The sequence below is a fragment of the Chrysochloris asiatica genome, unplaced genomic scaffold (genome assembly GCF_000296735.1).
Source record: "Chrysochloris asiatica unplaced genomic scaffold, ChrAsi1.0 scaffold00132, whole genome shotgun sequence".
Classification (NCBI taxonomy): domain Eukaryota; kingdom Metazoa; phylum Chordata; class Mammalia; order Afrosoricida; family Chrysochloridae; genus Chrysochloris; species Chrysochloris asiatica.
The window spans coordinates 445,570-467,078 of record NW_006408650.1 but is presented as its reverse complement, the minus strand read 5'-3'; the positions used below and the strand labels follow the sequence as shown (position 1 = coordinate 467,078).

General features: G+C 50.8%; 1 protein-coding gene across 1 annotated transcript in view; it reads left to right on the top strand.

Annotated features, from left to right (window-relative positions):
* Nucleotides 1–21,509, top strand: part of TBCD (tubulin folding cofactor D) — a 199,870-nt gene that overhangs the window by 84,083 nt on the left and 94,278 nt on the right. Inside the window, exon 14 of the mRNA XM_006869613.1 lies at nt 15,863–16,019. Coding sequence (XP_006869675.1) covers nt 15,863–16,019 — 157 coding nt within the window. The remainder of the gene's footprint in view (nt 1–15,862; nt 16,020–21,509) is intronic.

Here is a 21,509-nt window from a genome sequence, read left to right as displayed (position 1 = left end):
GGAGGGAGGATAGAGGGAGTAATGGAGAGAATGGAAGCTAGTAAAGGGAGCAGAAGAGGGGAACAGAAGAGGGGAGCAGGAGAGGAGAGAAGGGAAGCAGGAACCAGGGGAATGGAGAAAGGAAACAGAAGATATGAGCAGGTGAGCAGGGGAGTAAAGAATGAGCGGGACAGTAAAGAATGAGAGAAGTAGAGTATTAGAGTAGCCATAGAAATAATAATAATAAAGCATGTAATGAGAAGATTTTGAATTTATTATGTCCCATGACTCTGTAATCCGCCGACGCCGCATACGCTTTTGGAAAAACCCTGGAATGAGTTTGCTGGGGCTGGCTCCCGGCATGGTAGCTTTACCCTGCACAGTTCATTCATCCTCTGTTTGATCTCAGTGATTGCGCTCCCCTCCATGAAGCCTCACCTGCCCCACTGCCTCTCTCTCTCTTGTTTGCATTCCTGCTCCTCTTCCAGTCCTTCTGAACTTTGTCCTGGGGTGAATGCTACCCTTTTGCTCTCAAATGGCTGATTATTCCCAGATGTGTGCACCTCACCAGTGTTACTGTTGCCCTGATTTGTTGTTAGGTGCCATTCATTGACTCGGTTCCAGTTTATAGTGACCCTGTCTGAATAGGGTTTCTAAGGCTGTAAATCTTTGTGGAATTGGAAGGCTTGTTTTTTCTCTTGTGGAGTGACTGGTGGGCTTGGACTGCTGACCTTGGGATTCACTGTCTAGTACTAACCCTGCAGAACCACTGCATCCTGTCTGTTATTTGGATGAAAGTTGAGCTATGGGGAAGTTTAGTTTTTGTTGAGCATTGTTGTGATCAAGTGTTATCAAATTGGTTCCGAATCAGGGTGACCCTCTATAGGTTTCTCTGAGACTGTCAGTCTTTTCCGAAGCAGAAAGCCACGTCTTTCTCCCACGGAGCAGCTGGTGGGTTTGAACCTATAACGTTGAGGTTAGCAGTCCAGTGCTTACGCTACAGTGACATGTTTCACATTAGACATGATGATGTTTATGTAGACTTTCCTATACATTTACAGACTTTCTTTTGCTCGCTGTTTCTTTTCTGTATCTCGGATCTCTCCTTTGAGATGGTTAGAAGTTCCTTTGATAAAGGTGTGCTAGTTGCAAACCTTATTATCATTAAGTGTATGAAAATTCCCTCGTAGCCCTCATTTTATCCCCCAGGTTTCTTCTTTTTCATAGCATCAGTCATGTCCTCAGCCCAGGTGTCTTCTCATACAAAGTTGTATTTGGAAACATTAACTGAGCTCTAGCTGAGCTGGGAGTCCTGCTGTGGCGCTGTGGGCTAATGTGTTAGATTGCAAAGTCATTTAAACTGCAACGTTGGTGGTTCAAGCTCACCAGCTACTCCTTGGAAACCCTATATAGGGTTGCTATGGGTCAGAATCGACTCTACGGCACTCAACAACAACAGTGGACGTTTTAAACCAGGATTTTTCCTTACTGTACTGATTTTTACAGGCCCCTGCCAGGTGGATACCTCCTTCCATGTATGGCCTCTGATACCTGCAGCAGGCCATTGTCCACACAGTAGTCCTTCACGCCCTCTTCCTTGGGTCCCTCCTCGCCTGCCTGGACTCTGACATCCTGAATGGGCCACTGTGGTCCCCACATCTGCTGACCTTGCTCTGTTCTTTAGGTGGCTTCAGGACTGAATTGTCAGGAAGGGTAGGAAAAAGTGTTTGTTTAAAAAACCTACTTCTTATTGTTTTTAATGCAAAAATTGCATCAGTCTTTTAATGTTTACCATTTTAGTTGGTGTGTGTGTGTGTGTCTGTGTCTAAGTGTTATGAGAGGGCTTCAAAAAGCTTGTGGAGAAATGGAATGAAAAGATAACTGTTTCCTTGAAGGTTTTGAAGCCCCCTCATATGTATGTTTATTTGTACACATACCATCTATTGTGATTGTTGTTAGGTACAGTTGCGTTCTCATCGGTTCCGACTCATAGTGACCCTGTGCACTACAGAACGAGACACAGCCCTGTCCTGCATCATCCTCATAGGTGCTGCTAACTTGAGCCCATGACTGCTACCCATCTTGTTGGGGGTCTTCCTCTTTTTCGTTGATGCTCCACTTTACCAAGCATGATGTCCTTTTCCAGGGACTGGTCCCTCCTGATCACATGTCTGAAGTATGAGAGACGAAGGCTCACCAGCCTGGCTTCTAAGACACATTCTAGTTGTACTTCCTCCAACATAGATTTATTGACATGTTCTGTTGACAGTCCATGGTACTTTTAATATGCTTCTCCAACACCGTAATTCAAATGCATCTATTTTACAGTCTTCCTTATTCAGTGTCCACTTTTCACATAAATATGAGGCAATTGAAAATACCATGGCTTCGTTCAGGCACACCTTAGCCCTCAAACTGAGCTTTTTGCTCTTGAACACTTTTAAAGAGGTCTTTTGCAGCAAATTTGCCTAATATAATATGTTGTTTGGTTTCTTGACTTCTGTTTCCCTGACCGTTGATTGTAGATCCAACCACAATGAAGTCTTTGACAACTTCAGTCTTTTCTCTGTTTATCATGTTGTTTTTTTATTGGTCCAGTTGAGAGGATTTTTGTTTTCTTTACATTGAGTTACAATTTGTACTCTTTGGTCTTCATACTATATATGGTGTTTTAAGAGCTGTCTTTAATTGTTTTGCTTTTCACCTTTTGATACTGTCTTAATTGAGATGAGATTCTTTAGGAAAGAATTTTCGCTTATGCAGTATGTCAAAATGGCGTTACTTTTAGAATGCACACTCGGCGTGTACCTATGGGATCACACGGACTGTTAACTCTCTAGTATGTTGCTTATTTTTTTTTTTATCTTTATCTAAAGCTGAAATTTACACATTGGGTCAAAGTTAAGTTTGTGACATTTATGAGCATACAAGATACAGTTGTGTTTGGGTCAGTAAAAGGGTGTCATCCACATAGCTTATTCTACTAGCGAGTTTGGATGACTCAATGCTAATTTGATGAGAAATCTCGCTACTTGGAATAACTCCTAGGAAAGCATGCTCTTTTTCTATGAAATCCTTTTCCATATCTTCCTGGGTTTGTGGGGTCTGTGTGCTTCCAGCCCCAGCCTCAGCCCCCTTCTATGTATTGGATTAAACTCAGACTCCTCTGAGGGGGGAATCCGTGAGCACCCTAACCTCAGTCTAGCTTGTGAAAGTCCTGCAGCTTTTCCTGAGGCCTCGCTGTGAGCCACCTGGATGTGGGTGTGACACTTACCCGAAGTGGGCTCCTGGGGCTCTACCCTTCTTCCTTGTACCGTGTCCACACTTACTGACCCTCTGCGTTAGAGTGAACTCAGTGACCACCAGGGCACCTTAATGTCCTTACCCTTTCTCTGTCCTTCAGACAGTGGTTATGGTGGAGGGGCCGGTGGCATGGTCCCGGCTCTGTGGCCTGCTCCTTGGTCTGTGGGCAGCCGTGCTGTGGTTGGCCCTCCTCTGATGCTGCCCCTGACATGTATCCCAAGAGGACTGGCCTGGTGACTACAGCACATGCTCACTTGGGCTAAGCAGTGCCAATCAGAGCTTTTGCAGAAGTGTGGAGCTTGAGTTTGGACTTGGTGGCAGGGCCCAGTCTCTCTGGAAGCAGCGTTGCATGTTGTGGGGATCTAGTGGGAAGCAGGGAGACTTCTGCAATGCTGGGCCTGGGACGGGGGAATGGCTTACTCCTGAGTAGACTGGCGGGGAGCGTGGTTTGGGCTTCAGAGCAGGGTCTGATCACTCAGCTAGACCCACCTACCTTAGCAGGGACCTCTGTCATGCCAGGCACTAATGACATGCTGCCTTCACTGCCTGAGGCAGGTCTGGTGTGAGGGGAGCCCTGGTGTGGGTGCTGAGATCTGGGGCCCCTGGGCTCTGCAGCCGAGTCAGCAGCAGAACTGGTCCCCAACTTCCTGTTTAGGCCTTTAATTCTCTTGAACGTTTGTTTTTGCTCCTTTCAAGTTGTCCCACTTGGGCCTCCCCGCACTGTCATTAGCTGTGGGTGTAGTGTGTGCCTGGGGCCATGATGGTGGGGGTAAAGCGGGAGTGGCCAGGCTCACTGTCCTCCTTTCCCTCGTGGTGACAGCAGATGGACAGTGCTGACCAGTCCAGACCACTAGCAACTGTCCCACAACATGAGGGTCATGTAGGAACCACAAGGCGCTGATTCCTTGTGATTGCGAAGATCCCTTGGGTTGTGGGTGAGAGGTGATTTCAGTGCAGACCATGGACTTGGGGCCTCCTGCAGCTGGTAGCCTGGTCTGACAGTGGAACCTGGGAACATGCTAGAATGACGTGGCCCTCTGTGGTGGGGCCACAGGACCTGGGAGTGTCTTTCTCAGGGTTCAGTCATACTCCATGTTTGGGGTGGCGTCGATGTGTGGTGCCCAGCATTCCTGAGAGCTGTGAGTGACGCTTAGGCTGTGGGACCAGGAATTTGGAATCTTTCTCCTGGGTGTGCTCCAAGGAGCTACATGAGAGCTGTTTAAATTCATGAGGTGGTGCCTTGCTCCGGGCACTGCTGGCTGGCCCCTCGCCAGTGTGGTGTGGGGACATCGGTTCATGATGGATGTGTTGTCGGAGGAGTCCAGTCAGCAGAAGGGCTTGCAGTCCCTGTCAAAGTGCATCATCTGGGACACATGGGGTCAGAGGCCTCTGCCGCCAGCCCTGCTCTACAAGCTGGGTCTGCTGTTAATCGCGTTCTCGGTGGAAGCTCCACGTCACATGGCTTGGGGACAGCCCCTGAGACCTGAGGAGTGAGAGGGACACTGTCTTGAGGGGGCTAGATGGTGTCTGCCTCCCACGTGTGCAGCAAAGCCCTGGGGAGCAGGGCATGATGAAGCCCAATTTGAGGACAGGGTGGGGGTGGGGACCGTGAGCCCCAAATTAGAGGTGTAGCCCTGGGGGTAGAGAGTAATGAATTGGAGCCTTAGCTCTGAGGGGCAGGGTTTACTGAACCCTGAATTGAAGACAGGCCTGAAGGTGAGGTATGATGCAGCCCAAATTGCCTCTATGGACTTAGGGGCAGGATTCCATGAACTAAGACTCAGATGTGGCCCTAGATGTGGGGAGCAATGAATCCCTGGGGGCGACACTCAATTGGAGATTCACTCAGGGTGGTCACCTTGGGGGCCATGCTGATGTCTCTGTGTTGGGTTGGTGGAGAGTCCATTGTTTGGGAGAGGTCCTGCAAACCCACAAGAAGGTGCTGGGAGGGCCAAGGACCCCACCCAGGTGGTGGCAGGACCAGCTCAGAATCTGACTGGCACTTTGGAGCCTCCAGCCAGCAGTCCCTAGTCTGAGGGGTGACTTGGTAGGTGTGTGGAGGTATTGGAGGCAGGTAGTCCCCAAGTTTACAACCTTGCTGATTCAGTCCCCTGGAAATTCATACCTGGTTTATGTCTAGCTTCATGAACTCAGAGATTTCCCTGTGAATGTGTGGGGTCCTAACTCCTCACCTTCCTGAGTGCAGCCCCTGCCCCGTGTTCCCGTGACTGCCATCTGAGGGGGCCTGTGGGCATGCCATCTCTAGGGATGTCGCTAAGGTTTTGTCTTAGGAAGTGAGAAGATTAAAAGGAAGACTTCTTTTAAAGGCCCGAGTCTCGGTCACCCTGCTGAGTGTACACTTATTCTCATAGTTTTACATCTGTCAATAATGTATTCAAAGCAGGGTGTGTCCCCTTTGCTTGTAGCCTCCAGAGCTTGTCAGGAGGCGTGTCGACCAGGAAGCAGGTCTCTAGTGAGGCTTCCTGATGGTTGTGAGGAGGGAGGTTTCTGGTGGAGCCCTGGGGAATGGGCCTTATGCACTGGTGCTTGTGGGATCAATGCTAATGTTATGGAGGCTAAGATAAGTTGGGTGCCTCACTTTATTGGTAGAGCTTTGGAACACTCACTGAAGTTGGCAGAGGCCCTCAGGGCCAAGGGGCGGTGAGGCTGAGGAACAGGAAGCAGAAGCTACAGGACTAGGAGCACCAGGAGCAGATTGCTTCAGTCTTCAAGGGTGGAACCGTGGCCTCTGGGGCTTCAAAGGGTGGGGCCATGGCCTCCTAGGTTTCAAAGAGTTAGATCTTCACCCACTCACTAGTGTCAAGGGATAGAGCCAGGTTGCCGCTCCCTGAGGGGGCAGGGCCTGCTAGGGCCTGGTGGGTGGGGTCGCTGCTCATTTTGACTAGGGGATTAGGTTGTGTCATAAGTCAGTCTCTCTGCGATGTGGTGGTGATGTGCCATGGCGTCGGTTCCGACTCACAGCGACCCTGTACAGGGTTTCCGAGGCTGTAAATCTTCACAGGCGCAGAAAGCCTCATCTTTCTCCTGCAGAGTAACTGGTAGTTTCAAACTGCTGACCTTGAGGTTAGCAGTCCGATTCATAACCACTATGCTACCTGAGCTCCTTCTTTGAGATATAAAAGAGATTAAACAATTGGGCAGCGATAGGAGGCCCTGAGTACTACTGAGAAAACAGAGCTGGGAGCAGAGTCTATCTTTTGGACGTGGGGCCCCTGCACTGAGAATCTCTTAGACCCAAGGGAAGACTGATGCCAGGACACATGCAGGTCTCTGATGAACACCAGGCCCACCATACTGAAAGGTACACCAAGATCTTCCCCTAAAGCTGGTGCCTTCAACTTGGACTTCTAGCCCCCGAAACTGTGGTGTGGTGCTGTAGGATAAGCACGGGACTGCCAGCTGCAAGGTCGGCGGCTCAAACCCACCAGCTGCTCCTAAGACACTCTATACAGGGTCACTATGAGTCGGAACCGACTCGATGGCCCTTAACAACAAAACAACACAGGTAGAAGATTGTCTTTTCTGTTTGGAGAGTTAGTTCTAAGCAAGTTCTGGAACGTTCGTGCTGTTTGTTTTAGCTCTGTAAGTATGGCAGGCGGCTCTCTTTGGCTCTCCTCCACGGAGCCTTTCTGATTCCCACAGACTCAGCCAGCTGACTGAAGCCAGGACACTCGGTGGGGGCAGTGTCCTGGTGGAGTCACTGCTCTGGGCACCTAGCTTCCAGCCTTGCCACTGGGTCACAAGGTGTGGGACTGTTGTCCTAGCGGTTGCGCCAGCTTCTGGCCATCTGTGCAGTGGCCTCTCTTGATCTGAGCAGTGCTGTGAGGAGGACCGTCTTCCCTATGACCTAGTCCAGCCTGGGTGGCTGGACGCCCCGTCGACAGGGCCACCTTCGCCCTCCTGAAGCAGGGTTGCTCCATTGACCACGAGGTGGACCCAGCTGTGTGGCACTCCTCACCATCGTCTGTGAAAGGCGTGAGCGAGCACGTGCAGGGGCCCCACGTCCAAAAGGGAGCCTGCGGTCCTGAGGTCTTGCTCACTTTGATGTGATTCATCACCCATGCATGCGTCCACACTGCAGTGCGTAGGCACCCGAGAGCTCTGCCTTTGTCTAGAGTACTTGGCCTTCCTGTCCTTAAATTGTACAGTCAAAGAGCCAGGACCCTCATAGCTGGGAACCCCGAGAGCTGGACGCCTAAAAACTGGCAACTGTGAGAGCTGAAGTTGGGACCCTGAGAGATGGGAACCCTAAGAAATGGAACTTTGAGAGCTGGACCCTGGGAGCTGATGTGGCTGTAGGACTGAGCCTTCTCTTCCAGGCAGTGGGCACTGAGTAAGTGCTATCCAGAGAGAAGGGTGTCCCAGCGGCCAATAGGAAGCCCTCGGGGGCTCCTGTGCCCACCCTGATCTGTAGCATGGCATTGGAACCCTGAGGAAGCGTGATGTTCAGAGCGGTGGAGCAGCTTCCTTATTTTAAACTTGTTAAATCTGGAAGGAGTTAGTAAGTTTTGCATTATTCGTCTGATGACTTTTCTTCAAGTTTAGGGCAAAGGTTTGCTCTCTGCCCCTGAGCCTCTGGAGCCTCTGTTGTCCCTGTTAAGGCCAGCTCTCCTGTTCTAGATCTCAGCACTGGACCGGGCAGGAATTCACCCGAGCGCACACTACGGAGGGCAGCCTGGCCCCTGAAACCAAACCCCTTCCCTGCCAATCTTTGACTTTTTCATGTAGGCTTGAACCTACCTGCCATCATACAACCCCCGTCCCAGGGTAATCCAACTACTAGAGGGGACACGGCCCCCATGTTCTCACCAATGGCAGCCTCGGCTGGTGGGGAGTGGAGTCCTGTGAGCCCTGAGCTCCAGGCTGGACTCAGCCAGCATGAGGGGAAGACCAGCAGACACTGGTTTAAGAGTTCCATACACCACACACATGCACATGTAACATATATGCCACACACCACAAAAATCACCACACCGCATGTCACACTCAGCACAGTCCACAGTACCAGGCACATGTCACGTATACACCAAACATCTCCCCAAACCATGAATATCACACTCTACATCCACACACCACACACATTACAGTTAGACCACACAGGTCACACCATGCACCTCACACACCACATACATACATGGATACACCGTACACATCACAGGCCACACACATTACACACACCATACACATACATCTACACACACCATACACACCACAGGCCACACATGTTGCACAGACACACACATGGAGACACTATACACACCACAATCCATACATGTTACACATACCACACACACATATGCATACACCACACACACCACAGACCACATGTTACACACACCACACTATACATATACACCATAGGCCACACATGTTACACACACCACACACACACATGCATACACCATACACACCACAGGGCACACATGTTACACACACCCCCACACACATGCACACACTATACACACCACAAGCCATACGTGTTACATATTACACACACATGCACCATACACACCACAGGCCACACACGTTAAACACACACACACGAATACATTATACACACCACAAACCATACGTGTTACACACACACCACACACATACACCTACACACACCATAGACACCACAGGCCACACATGTTACACACACCACACACATACACATGCATACACCATACGCACCATAGGCCACACATGCTACACACACCGCACACATACACATGCATACACTATACATACCACAGGCCACACATGTTACACATCACAAGCCACACACATTACACACACCACACACATAAAGCACACATAGTACACACAGCACAAACACAGATATTTCACATATCAGCCACTCACGACACACATGCCACACACAGAGACACACACGGAACAATGCAGCACACATTACACATATATCACACCCAGTACATGTACATACTACACACAGTGTCATGGTCACGTCACACATGTCACACAATCCACACACCCCACACATGCCACAGACACACACACAGACACACACAGAGACACACATGGTACAAGGCATCACACATTACACATATATCACACACAGTACATACACATAGTACACACAGTGTCGCGGTCATGTCACACATGTCACACAATCCACACACCCCGCACTACACATCCGCGTTCTGCACATCACCGTGTTGTACCACACCATCTAGGTGGCTTACAGACATACCATGCACATGCCACAACACAGCACACATTAGCCCTACAAGTCACACACCCCCCTCCCCTCATGGACATCATGGGGACTGCCCTGCATGGGCAGTAGCTGTGTGGACAGAAGGAGTGGAGGGAGGCTGTTGGGATGCTCGATGGTGCTGGACTTGTGCTTGAGCCAGGGGCAGCTGCTGTCCGAGGTGTCCCCACCACGGAGCACTTGTGGGTCAGAGGTAGGTTCTCTATCCTTTCACCCTCTGATGGTTCTTTCCTTTTAGACCTGCTCAGTCACATGGTCCTGGAAGGCACACTGTGCACACAGCTCGAGCTCAGTGATGGGGACCTTGAGGAGGCTGGGAGTGGGGCCATGATGACGTCACCTGGGATGACTGGCCACTTCACCCCACTCTGTAGCAACAAGTGGGTCAGACAGACCACCAGTCAGATACCTGGAGACCAGGAACGTTACGAGGAGTCTTCATGTGCGCCACGTGGCTCAGGGACGTGGGCCTGTCCACTCTCAAATCCTTCTTGGATTCCCTTGGGAAGACTAAGCTGAGCTCCACGCCCACCAGCACCAGGCTTTAGGGGTGATGAGGAGGAACCACTAGCGTTTTGGTACTCTCGAGCCCAGCACTGGGGGTGAGCTGTCAGAGATTCAGAGCCCGTGTGGAGGTGTTGTGGCCGTGGACCGGGGATGACCCGTGTGGGGGTTGGGGTTCTGAGTTCATGTGGAGATGTGGCCTTTGGTGGGGGGAATGGTCCCTCTTAGGGCTGAGCATTGTGTGGGGGTTGGGGATAGAACACTCTGAAGGAGACGTTTGCTGCTGACCGCTGTCATTCCTCGTTGTCTGATTTGAAATTGATTTTGTCTAGTGGACCCATAAATTGGAACTCCACAGCCAGCTTCTAGATCTCCCTGCGGCCACAGAGTTGCTGAACAGTCTCCCCTGGGTGGACTCGCTCCTGAGCTTACCCGGCACTCTCCTCCTCAAGGTGCCACAGCCCATTAATGCTGATGTGCTTTGGGCCACGAATGGGTTCCCATTAGCATGAGGAGACTAGAGTAACTCCAGGGGACGCTTTGTCTGTCTGCTTGGTGCAGGGTGAGACCGTCCTTTGCAAGTTGCTCATTCCTTGTCCTTTATCTGCAGTTGGCAGCTGGCTGGCTGGGTGGTGGCTCGCCTCTGTGCAGTGTTTATGCACCTTCCTTGGGAGTCTAAATGCAGGCTTTGTGCTCAGAAGATAGAGGGTAGACACATGCAGCTAGGTTCCTGGCTGGTGGCTGGTGGGAGTGGACATTGGTCAGCTGCAGGACCTTCTGGTCGAGGTGTGGGTCGAGTGTTCGGCTGCTAACTGAAAGGTCTGTGGCTCGAACCTGCCAACTGCTCCCATAAAGGTTGGCAGTCTCGGATGCCCTGAGGAGCAGCTGTCCTATGTTCCGTGGGGCTCTGTGGATTGGAATTGACTCCACGGCAGTGGGCGTTTTAGTGTGTCATTGCAAGCCAACCTCAGGCAGGTGGGTGGTTGGTGTCTGGGACAACTCCCAGAGTGCAGGACCCACAGGGTTATGGGCCCATGGGCTTTGGTATGCCGTGCAGTCTGGGGTGAGAAGGTGCAGCCTGCTGTGGTAGCGCTGTCTTTAGTTCCTGCTGGACAGGGCGGGGAGAGGAGGGCCCTCCGCAGAGCATCGCTGCAGGGGGTTGGCAGGGCCTTGTCACTGGAGTCCAGGAGGGCAGGAGAGAGTTCTCTGAGTAGGTCCCTAATATGCACGTCGGTGATACTGGGGTGCAGGCTCTCCATCACCACTGAGGAGGGGGATCAGGGGAGCTCCATGCAGGGTCCCATCATTTTGTATGGGGTGGGATGCCCTCCATCTGGGTGCCATCATTCATGTGGGGGGAAACAGCGGTTGCCGTGGTGACTTGGGACCTACAGCCAGTAGCTGCTTCCAGGCTGTTCCTCCTTAGCGCCTTCACACCAGGGGGAATCCTGGAATGATCATCTGGGTTCCCTCACCCTGATCGTAGGGGTGCAGGCACTGTTGTGATGAGAGCTTGTAGTAAATTTGCAAATAAGCATTTTATAGCTCTCTTAAATATACTGCATAAAACAAACTGCACCGAACCAAACCTTTTTGTGTGCTGTTGCTACATGGAATCAGAACCTTTAGAAGCCAAGGATAGCTCCGTATGGTGCCCACAGCCCTCCACTGTTTGCTGCGTGCTTTTACCTAAAACCATTTCTAGGTGCCCTTCCCTGCCAGACAGCTGGCCTGGCCCTTCTCACACCTGCCCTGGTGCAGAACCACTCCCGACTGTGTGGCTGCTGGACGCTGTGTGGAGAGCCGTGGCCACCAGACCTCTGTGAGAGGCGTTGGACGCCAAATCAATTACATTCCCTTAAACACGTTAAACTCAGTTCACAAACGCAGTATGGTTTATTTTCTTTTCACATAATTGGCATGTCTCCGATAAGCAAAAGTATCCCAACTACCCGAAATACACAAATCTAGTAAACAGATGCAGTAAAATTCTAGTTCTTTTAACCTTCTAACACTCTTACCATGCTTGTTTTAGTTTTTATTGTGGATCCGGTGAAGGTTTACAGAGCTGATCAGTTTTTTACTTGAGAACTCACACACATTTTGTTTAGTTTTTATTGTGGACCGGGTGAAGGTTTATAGAGCAGATCAGAAGTCACACACATTTTGTTTCCTCCCACTTCCTCCTTAAGCGGCCTGTTTCCATGCCTCCTCCTTCCCTAGTCCTCCTGAACTTTGTCCCAGCGTAGATCCTGCTCTTTTAATCTCAGATGGTTGATTATTCTCTGGTGTACGTCATCACTAGTGTTATTGAGCCCTGGTGTGGTGCTATAGGATAAGCACTGGACTGGTACCACACATTCAGCAGTTCAAACCCACCAGCCGCTTCAGGTTTGCTATGAGTCAGAACCAGCTTGATGGCACATAACAACCACATATCTCTTCCTATAGAGCTGTCTTTAGTTGGGCTGAAAACTGAGCCACGGGGTGAGTGCCTTTCCAGACCAGGAGGGTGACTAAAGGCCATGACCTCCAAGCTTCCACCAGTCTGTCCAGCCAGTAAGCCTGGGCTTTTTTTTTTTGCAATTTTGAGTTTTGTGCCACATTTTCTCCCACTCTGATCAGAAATTTCTAATGTGAACCCTTTCAGAGCAGCAGAGCAGTCGGTGGTGATAGATCTTAGGGTTGTGGAGACTGAGGTTCACGTGATGGTTAGTCCATTAGACTATTTCCATGCATCTTCTGTTTTCTTCACTTTTCTTTTCTCTGGGGAGAGGGTAATAGTTGTGCGCCAGATAGCCACTCATGGGCTGATTTCCAGCGCCTCGTTAATACATACTCAGGTAGGATGCAGAGCACTGTCTTTGTGGACTGTCATTGCAATTGACCTTGGTGTTCCTGAGACTATGGTGCCGAACCCTCAAGATGTTTGGTTATGGCCAAGAAGTTTTTATAACTTTGCCCCCTATATACTCCATGACATTCATGGGTACATTTGTAGCAAAAGTAAATTCATATGTACAAATGTTCTCTGTCAAACCTGTGTGTGTGTGTGTGTGTGTGTGTGTGTGTTTGTATTTGAGGGTATGCGTCCACTCTCCCTCCCAAACCCATTCGTCTGCATGTGTTTCTGGGTTTCTGCTCTAGATTGGAGTCCTGGTAGAGTGCTGTAAGGTCGGTAGTTCAAGCTCACCACCTGCTCCTCGGAAAGCTTGCTGTGGATTAGCACTGACTCGATGGCACTTAACAACAGCAACTCTAGACTACTGTTACTGCTGGCTTGTGTGTCTAACAGTATCTCTGTTTCCTTTAAGCCTTGTGCTCCTCCAGGGTCTCTCCTTCTGCTTCTGTTGTATTTTGCTGACCTCCCTTACTGCTCATCGCCCTCTCCTCATCCGTTAATTTACGTTCCCTTTCTCTTCCACTGCTGCTAACTATCAAAGGAACTTTCTTTTAGGATGAACATCTTTCCTTGACCTTTTACAATAGCAGTCTCATACAATATTTGTATGATTTGAGATTGGCTTATTTCACCCGCCATAAAGCCTCCAGGCTCATCTGTGCTATGAGGTGATTCACAGATTCACTGTTATTCCTTAATGTCAGGCAGAATTCCATGTGCGGGCACATACCTGGTTTGTTGATTCTTCCTTCCATTGGTAGGCAGTTAAATTGTCTCCTTCACTTTGCTTTTGTGAGTAGAGCTGTGATGAACATGAGTTCATGTATCTATTTGTGTTACGATGGATACCACATACACGGCTTGCTGTGTTGTATATTTTTATTTACAATGGTTTAAAGAAACTGTTATTTTTTTACCATTTTCCACAGTGGTTGCACCATTTTACAATCCTGTTAGCTGTGTAGAGTCCTGGTGTGGCGCTGTAGGATAAGCTCTGGACCACAGGGTTGGTTTGAATCGTAAGGTTGGTAGTTCAAACTCACCAGCCACTCTTTGGAAACCCTATATAGGGTCGCTATGAGTCAGAGCCGGGACTTAACAACAACAACCACAACCGGCAGCCTATGAGGGTTACAGTCTCTCCATATTCTCGCCATCTTGTATTGTTTTCTTTTTGCTGTTAATAATGGGGTGAGATGATATTTCATTGTAATTTCTATTTGCAGCTCTCTGTGAGTTAGAACCGGCTCAACAGCACCTAACAACAACAACAATGGCTAATGTCAGGAGAGGGATGAGACTTTCTGCTTCCCCCCAAATTTAAAGCATCAGAAACCCTAGATAGGGTTGTTATGAGTGGACACTGGCTCTGTGGCACTTAACAACTTAACAACAACAACAACAGTGGCTAATGATTGAGAACATTTCTTCATGTTTGTTGATTAGCTGAATGTTTTCTTTGACAAAGTGCCTGTATATGTTTTTCCCATTTAAAGTTGGATTATGTATCTTTTCTTGTTGAGGTGTTAAGTTTTCGATTTATTTTAGAGATTAATTCCTTGTCTTGATGGGTCATTGCAAATTTTTTTCCCTAGTGTGTGGGTTCTCTTTTTATAATTTTTTGTTGAAATCTTTTGATGCACATAAGTCTCTTAATTTTTAGGAGCTCCCAGACATCTAATTTGTCTTCTGTTGTTTGCGTGTTTTCCTTTATTTTTGCTAGTGCCCTCGGAAACCCTGTACAGGGTCGCTATGGGTCGGACCCGACTCGATGGCACTTAACAAGTGTATTTATGCCATGTACTAGGGCCCCTAAATTTGATCCTATTTTTGCATTGCTGGTGATTATGTGCTGTGGAGTCTGTTCCGACTCATATTGACCCTGTATATGGTTTCTAATGGAGCTCTGGTAGCATAGTGGTTACGAATCGGGCTGTGACCCGCAAGGTCAGCGGTTCGAAACTACCAGCTGTTCCACGGGAGAAAGATGAGGCGATCTGCTCCCGTAAAGATTTACAGCCTCGGAAACCCTGTTCAGGGTCGCTATGGGTCGAAACCGACTCGACGGCACTTAACAACAACATATGGTTTCTAAGGCTGTAAATCATTATAGGAGCAGAAAGCCTAATCTTTCTCCTTTGGAATAACTGGTAGTTTTGAACTGCTGACCTTGAGGTTAGCAGCCCGATTCATAACCACTACGCTACCAGAGCTCTGTATTTTTGCATTTAGTTCTTTGATCCATCTTGAGTTCATTTTTGTATGTGGTGTGAGAATGTAGATAGACACTGTTTCAACTCTTAGCATGTTTCTTAAAATTCTTTCAAATTCACATAAAAAATAGCACATGTCCAACTTTAAGTTAGCCGGTTACACACTTCCATGTGGAGCCAGAAGGGATAATGTTACCTTTAGCATTCCAAGTTGCCCTAGCTGTTTTTTTTAGATAAAAGCATGGTTTGTTCCTACAATTAACTCAGTAACCGTGGGTTTGACACACTCTATTGTGTGAATTCCCAGGGTTAGCACACCTTCATGAGACCCTGTGAAGACTGGTAACCCCTCACAGGGAGCTGAGTGGTGAGCTGTAACAGCAGGCTGCTCGCCTGTGGCTCCATCTGGGCTCGCCTGCAGACAGTTCACCCATCCGACTCTGTCTTCCCGCTGTAGAGGAGGGAAGAGCTGTGTTTCTCTCGTCGGTGTAAATTTTGGTGGCATGCTTTCCTTTTTAGTTTATTACCTGATTTGAACTGATGGACACATTTTCCTTCAGGCATTTTCTTTGTGGTTGGTGACAGCTTCATGGGAGCTAGGACGGCCTGTGGTTGTAGTTTGCATGTCTTACATGGCAAACACTGATAAAGTCATGATATGTGCACCTGTTACCTGCATGGTGGCAGGGCCATGTCCTTACCCCCATCTCTTGTCCCCAGTTGTCGCCGTGATCCAGAGAGCGCTGACCTATGACGAGAAGCGAGGCGCCTGCAGCGTGGGTTCCAACGTCCGAGACGCTGCCTGCTACGTGTGCTGGGCCTTTGCGCGAGCTTACGATCCAACGGAACTGCGGCCCTTTGTGGCTGAGATCTCCAGGTAAGGCACTGCTCCGACTGTGCCCTGTCCTGGGCCTGGACAGCCTGGGCCTTCCTGAGGAAGGATCATCTGTCATAGGAAGTGCCCTTTTCATGGTGACCAGTTCAGACCAGGAGGGCCTGAGAGGGACGTGGAGTCTGGGTGGGTGCGGGCGGTGGGTGTATGTCAGCAAGCTGGGATCAAGTGACTGCTTTGGACTTGGGATGGGGTGGACATAGGAGCTGAGAGTGAATCTGGTTTCGTTTGTGTGGCTTTTGGCCTGGACACTGCTGAGCTGAGCCTGACTGGGGCCAGCATATGGTCACTGATGACCCCGATTACCAGCACGCTATGCCTTTGAAGCCTTGGTAATTTTTGTGACCTTCTAGATCCATGCTGGAAGTTGGGATCTACCTGGTGCCCCTTGTGCTGGGGGGACATCAGATACATCCCTGGGGCAGTGAAGTCTTATTTTTATTATAGTAAAAATGTATTTAACAAAACTCTCGCCATCTCAACGTTGGTGGCATGTTCGGCTCAGTGATTCTCTTCTCCATGTTAGGTCGCCATCAGCACGGTCATTTCCCAGTGTTCCCAGCACACTTCCCACTGTGTCCATACACAGGGGTGCTCCATTATCTGCCCTCTCATTCCGACATGTTTTGTGCAACACCGTGACAATGCCTGGTAACAGCTTCACTCGGGAGGTTCCTCTCGATGGCGGGGCCCTGCCCCGTTGTGGGTGGACCACTTTCTGTTTGTTCTTCTGTTGATGAACCAGTGCTCTCCGTGACTGGATGAGGTGCTCTGTTCTTGCTCTTGACTCAGCAGCCAGAGGAGGGGCCTGAGTGGGGCACTCAGCTGATGGTGGCCTGCAGGAGGATACACCTCAGAAGTGAGTCATCGCAGGGTTAATAAAGCACTCCTTTATTAACGGGGAAAATCGATTCTGTCAACTGTCTCCCTGCTGCAGCTCCTCCTGAGGCCACCCTCTGAGTCCGCCTGCCCTTGGCGGCTTGCTGGTCACTAGGTTCTGTGTGGTGGACAGAGCGAGTCTCGGGAGCTTAGGAGACCACTGGACACTGTCTGTCTGCTCCTTCCTGTGTGTTCTGTGGGAGGGAGATGCTGTGGGGAGAGTCACTCATTTCTTGGTGTGTGCACAGCTCTGGCTGGAGGGGCAGTCCTGTGGAGTTTTCTCCTGTCCCCCATCACGCTGCAGCACAGCTGTCTGTGTGTCTGTCTCACAGCCTCAGGGAGCTCTGTCCTGTGCCTTGCTTTGTGGCAGTAAATCTGTGTCATTTCTCTTATTGTTATGAGGTCTAACGTTCCCCGTCCTGAGTGGGTGGTGCCGCCAGGTTCCATTCTCTGCTGATGTGGTGAGGGGCGGGCGGTCAGTGGACTCTCCCCGTGGGGGTCCACCCCGCAGCCACTGTCTGGAGCAGAAAAGGACCCTTCACGGAGGCGCCTGACTGCTGAGGTTGTTTCTGGCTTCTCGTGACAACAACCCTGACGGACGACTTGTCAGCCTGGTGGTTTCCCTGGACCTCTCTGCCCTGACTTCCCAGCATGGCTTGACGAGGGTGCCAAGGCCAAGGGATGGCAGAGGTTTGGCCAGGAGCTGGCGGGTTCTGGTGCCTTCAGTCACGAAGGCCTAAAGACCAAGCGAGTTGCACGTCTGAAGAGAGGCCACAGACAGAGCCCCCGTGTGGGCCTCAGGAATGGGGGACAAGACACGTGACCCAGTACACCATGATCCCGGTCTGCCTTCTTGATGGAGTCTTCCAGCTCGTGTACTTGGGAACTTCAGAGCTTATTCTCACCCCGTCTCCAAGGTGGTTTAACGGTGTGGACTAGCTGAGGAGAAGCCTGCTGCTTCAGGCCAGACCTGGACTTAGGGCCCTTCTGATCGTGTGGCTGCTCTCAGGCTGTGTGGCCTGCATGCCAGCCTGCCGGTCTGAGAACTGAGCAGCACCAGAGGCCCTTCTCTGGGCTCCAGTGTGAATGGGGAGTGATTCCAGGTGCTGAAGGATGTATCAGCCCCTCCAACATCTGGAGTAGAGATAGACATTGCTGGTGAGGCTGGCGTTCCCTCCTCGCCACCACTCTGTGGGGGTTCCTGCAGGGCGTGGGGGAACATCTCTGGAGCACTGCAGTGTGAAGGGGCTGTGAGAGAGCAGGATGGTTGACAGGCTCACCAGCAGGGTCCACTGAGGATCCTGGACAGACTTTGTGGCTCTGGTTTAGCTCGAGGGCAGCCCAGGTCAGCATGGCCTTTAGGGGCAAGTGGCCGTCTGAACTTACTGATCTGAGCAGGGTGCGTTCAGAAACCCTTCTGCCTTCAGGACGTCAGAGGAGGAGTCTGGTGTGGACAGCTGGCCAGGCTGTGCAGGAGGGTGGACACCACAGCCCGTGAGGGGCCTGGGCCTCCGTGGAGGGAGGTGGAACCCTCGACCTCCTAGATGTGCCAAACCCCACAGAGCCTCACTGCTGGACACGTTGCTCCTGCTCATGTCCTCTCTGACTTCTCAACCAGGAGTGAGATGGCAAGGCTAACTGCCGACAAGTTGGGTGTGTGTGTCCCCTGGTCCCCTTTGCCTGGCCTACATGCCCCAGGAGCCCACCCAGCTACTCCTTCAGTCCAGTCCGACAGGTTCCCGGCCGGTTCTCCACCCTTCCCGTCTATCCAGACTCCTGGCATCCGTGGGGGCGGGGGGGGGGGGGGGAGGGCAGGGGCAGGTGAGTCACCTGGCAGGTCAGCAGGCGGATGCTGCTGGGGAGCCTCCCACCCCAGGAGCGCTGTGCCCGCCCGCCTGCTGAGTATCGGTTGGGATGTGCCCCTTGGCTCATAATAAATGACCACACTTTAATTGTTACCTTTTAAGCCCATTAATTCTGTCGAATGATACAATCTTGATATCTTTAACTGCTTTCACAGACTCTGAAGGGTACCCTACAGAAGCCTGCAAGTGAGATCAAAATGCAGCTCTCTGTGAAATCCAACCAGCTCATAAAGAGCCAGAAAACCGAGTCGGGGGAGGCTCACGCCTTCAGCCTCCAATACGCGTGTGTCTGAGGGGGGGTGGTTGCGTTGGGGGAGGCTCACGCCTTCAGCCCCCAATACGCGTGTGTCTGAGGGGGGGTGGTTGCGTTGGGGGAGGCTCACGCCTTCAGCTCCCACTACCCGTGTGTCTGAGGGGGCTTCAGGGTTTAGCTGGCCACATTTCTAAGTGACTCCTGAGTTTTTGCTGAAGAGATTTGGGCCAGCTAGCTTCCCTCTCCCCCGTCCGGACCCTTGTAGTCACAGTAGCAGGAGGGCACTGATTGGGGAATCCCTCCTGTTTGGAGCGGGTGCAGTTGAGAATCGAGTGTGGACAGGGAGGCTATGTGACAGAAGCAGTCCATTTCCTCACCTGAAACTCTTTTGTAACCCAGCTCAGGTGACGTCAGTGCGAGCAGAGGGGGCGGCCCTGGCACAACCCTTGTGTGCCCGCCCGGTAGGTTGGTAGGTGCTATAGCAAGATCAGAGTTGGGGGGGGGGCGGTATTCAGATCCTCCCCTTGAGTGTGAGCTGATCCCGCAGAATCAGGACGGCAAGTGCCACACAGTGCCTTGGGTGTGCTCACTGATGCTTCTGAGGGTAGCTAGGTGCAGCCCACTGTGCTCGCTGGCTTAGCCTCTAAAGTTCATGGTTTAGGAAGTGGAGACGCAAAAACATGGTTTGCAGCTTTCAGAGAACACACATAATACATGACTAGCGTGGCGCCTCTTTCTTTTTATCACTGTAAAACGCTATATGTCCCAGGAAGAATGGAGTTGGGTGTGAGGTTGGCTCTTTGCTGGACCTGCTAAAATCAGGTGCCGTGGGCTTGACAAGCCCCAGCATGTGCTCCCTTGATTGGGGCAGAGAGAGGACCTCGTACTGTGGGACACAGCCTTTCCTTCCCTGTTAGGAAATCCTGGGGAGTATCACATAAACCTCCAGCGAAAGCAGACAGGTGCAGGCACCTGGAACACGTTTTGGCACATGCAGACGTTCTCTGGCCTGCTGCCTCTCGGCCTGGCTGCCCCAGCTTCTGAGTGGGAAAGGACTTCTGCTCCTGCAGAGCTCGGGGCTCAGCTTTCGAAGCAAAAGCACAGGCAGAACCTTGGGGTGGGTGGGAGGAGGCACCCTGGGCAAGCACTTTCAGATTGATATTTACCCAATAGCATCAAACCTGTTTGCATTTGAAACACACTGGTATTTCTAGACAAACCAGTTTTGTTTTGAAAGTCTGAAATTAGAGCAGCTTTTCTTTATTTAGTCCAAACCAAAACCTGTTTTAATAAAACAGGCTTTATTGAAAAACCTCTTGTATTCATAGGTGTATATGCACTTAATGCCTTATGTTAACTTAAGCTTCTGCAGTGGCTGAAAGCTGTGGTTTTTAAGTGGCATTCTTATCCTTGTCAACTTAATTCAACGAAGTTTGGTAAGATATGGATGAAGCAGTGTTTGGCCCTGCAGTTCCTGCCATGGCAGGGCCTCGGGCTGAGCCTCTGAGGAGCGGCTGGTGCCGCGTCCCCGGGCCTGCGGTCACTATGTGGTCAGAACACAGCATGTGTGCAGGTCTTGTTCTCCCTGTCATCACACAGATAGACAGGAAGTGCACCCTCTGCAGTGCCACCCCCGTGACTTAAATCCTCTGAAGCATTCTGTGTACCCTTCGTCCAACTTCATCTAAAGTTAACTTTTTAGCTAACGGTGGTCCAGCGGTCAACAGTTATATAGGAGCGTGCTACAATCTTGCTTCCTGAATTGTAGCCTTGACTTGGATCCCCTGCCTTCTCCACTGACCCCGCCCAGGACCCTCCCCGCAGCCCACCAGGTCTCGAGGTCCCAGTGATCTGAGACAATGCCTCAGTCTTGGTACTTCGCATCTCAAGTTAATGCACTCTTTAAAGTGTGGAGTGTATATTCAGAGCAGTTGTGCAGCCGTCTCTGCTGCCCACCTCAGGAGAAATGTCGCCCCCACCCCACCAGCCGTGCTCTGCCTCTGGATTTGGACTTCTGCACTGGGACAGTCCAGGAGTCCTGGTATGGCGCTGCGGGTTAATGCGCTGGACTGCAAGGTTGGTTTGAACCGCAAGCTTGGCAGTTCAAGCTCACCAGCTGCTCCTCGGGAACCCTATACAGGGTCACTATGAGTCAGAACCCACTCCACGGCACTTAACCAACAACAACTGGTAGAGTCCAGGCCAGGTGTCCGCACAGTGTCCCTTGGTTTGTCTCCCTATTCAGGAACGTTAACACAGGAGAGACCTTCTTGAGGCTCCCCAGGGCACTTGGTAAGGTCCCCTTGGTCACTAGTGAGGGTGTGACTGCCCATTAAACAGGAGCCTGTGCAGTGGCCTTGTTCCCCTTGATCCACTCGCCTGCTGAGTTCGGCCTCATCACTCGCTCTGGCTCATTCTGTCTCCCTCACTCCCAGGCCGGCGAACTGCCGCTCTCTTGTCCCTTTCTCCTTGTTTCTG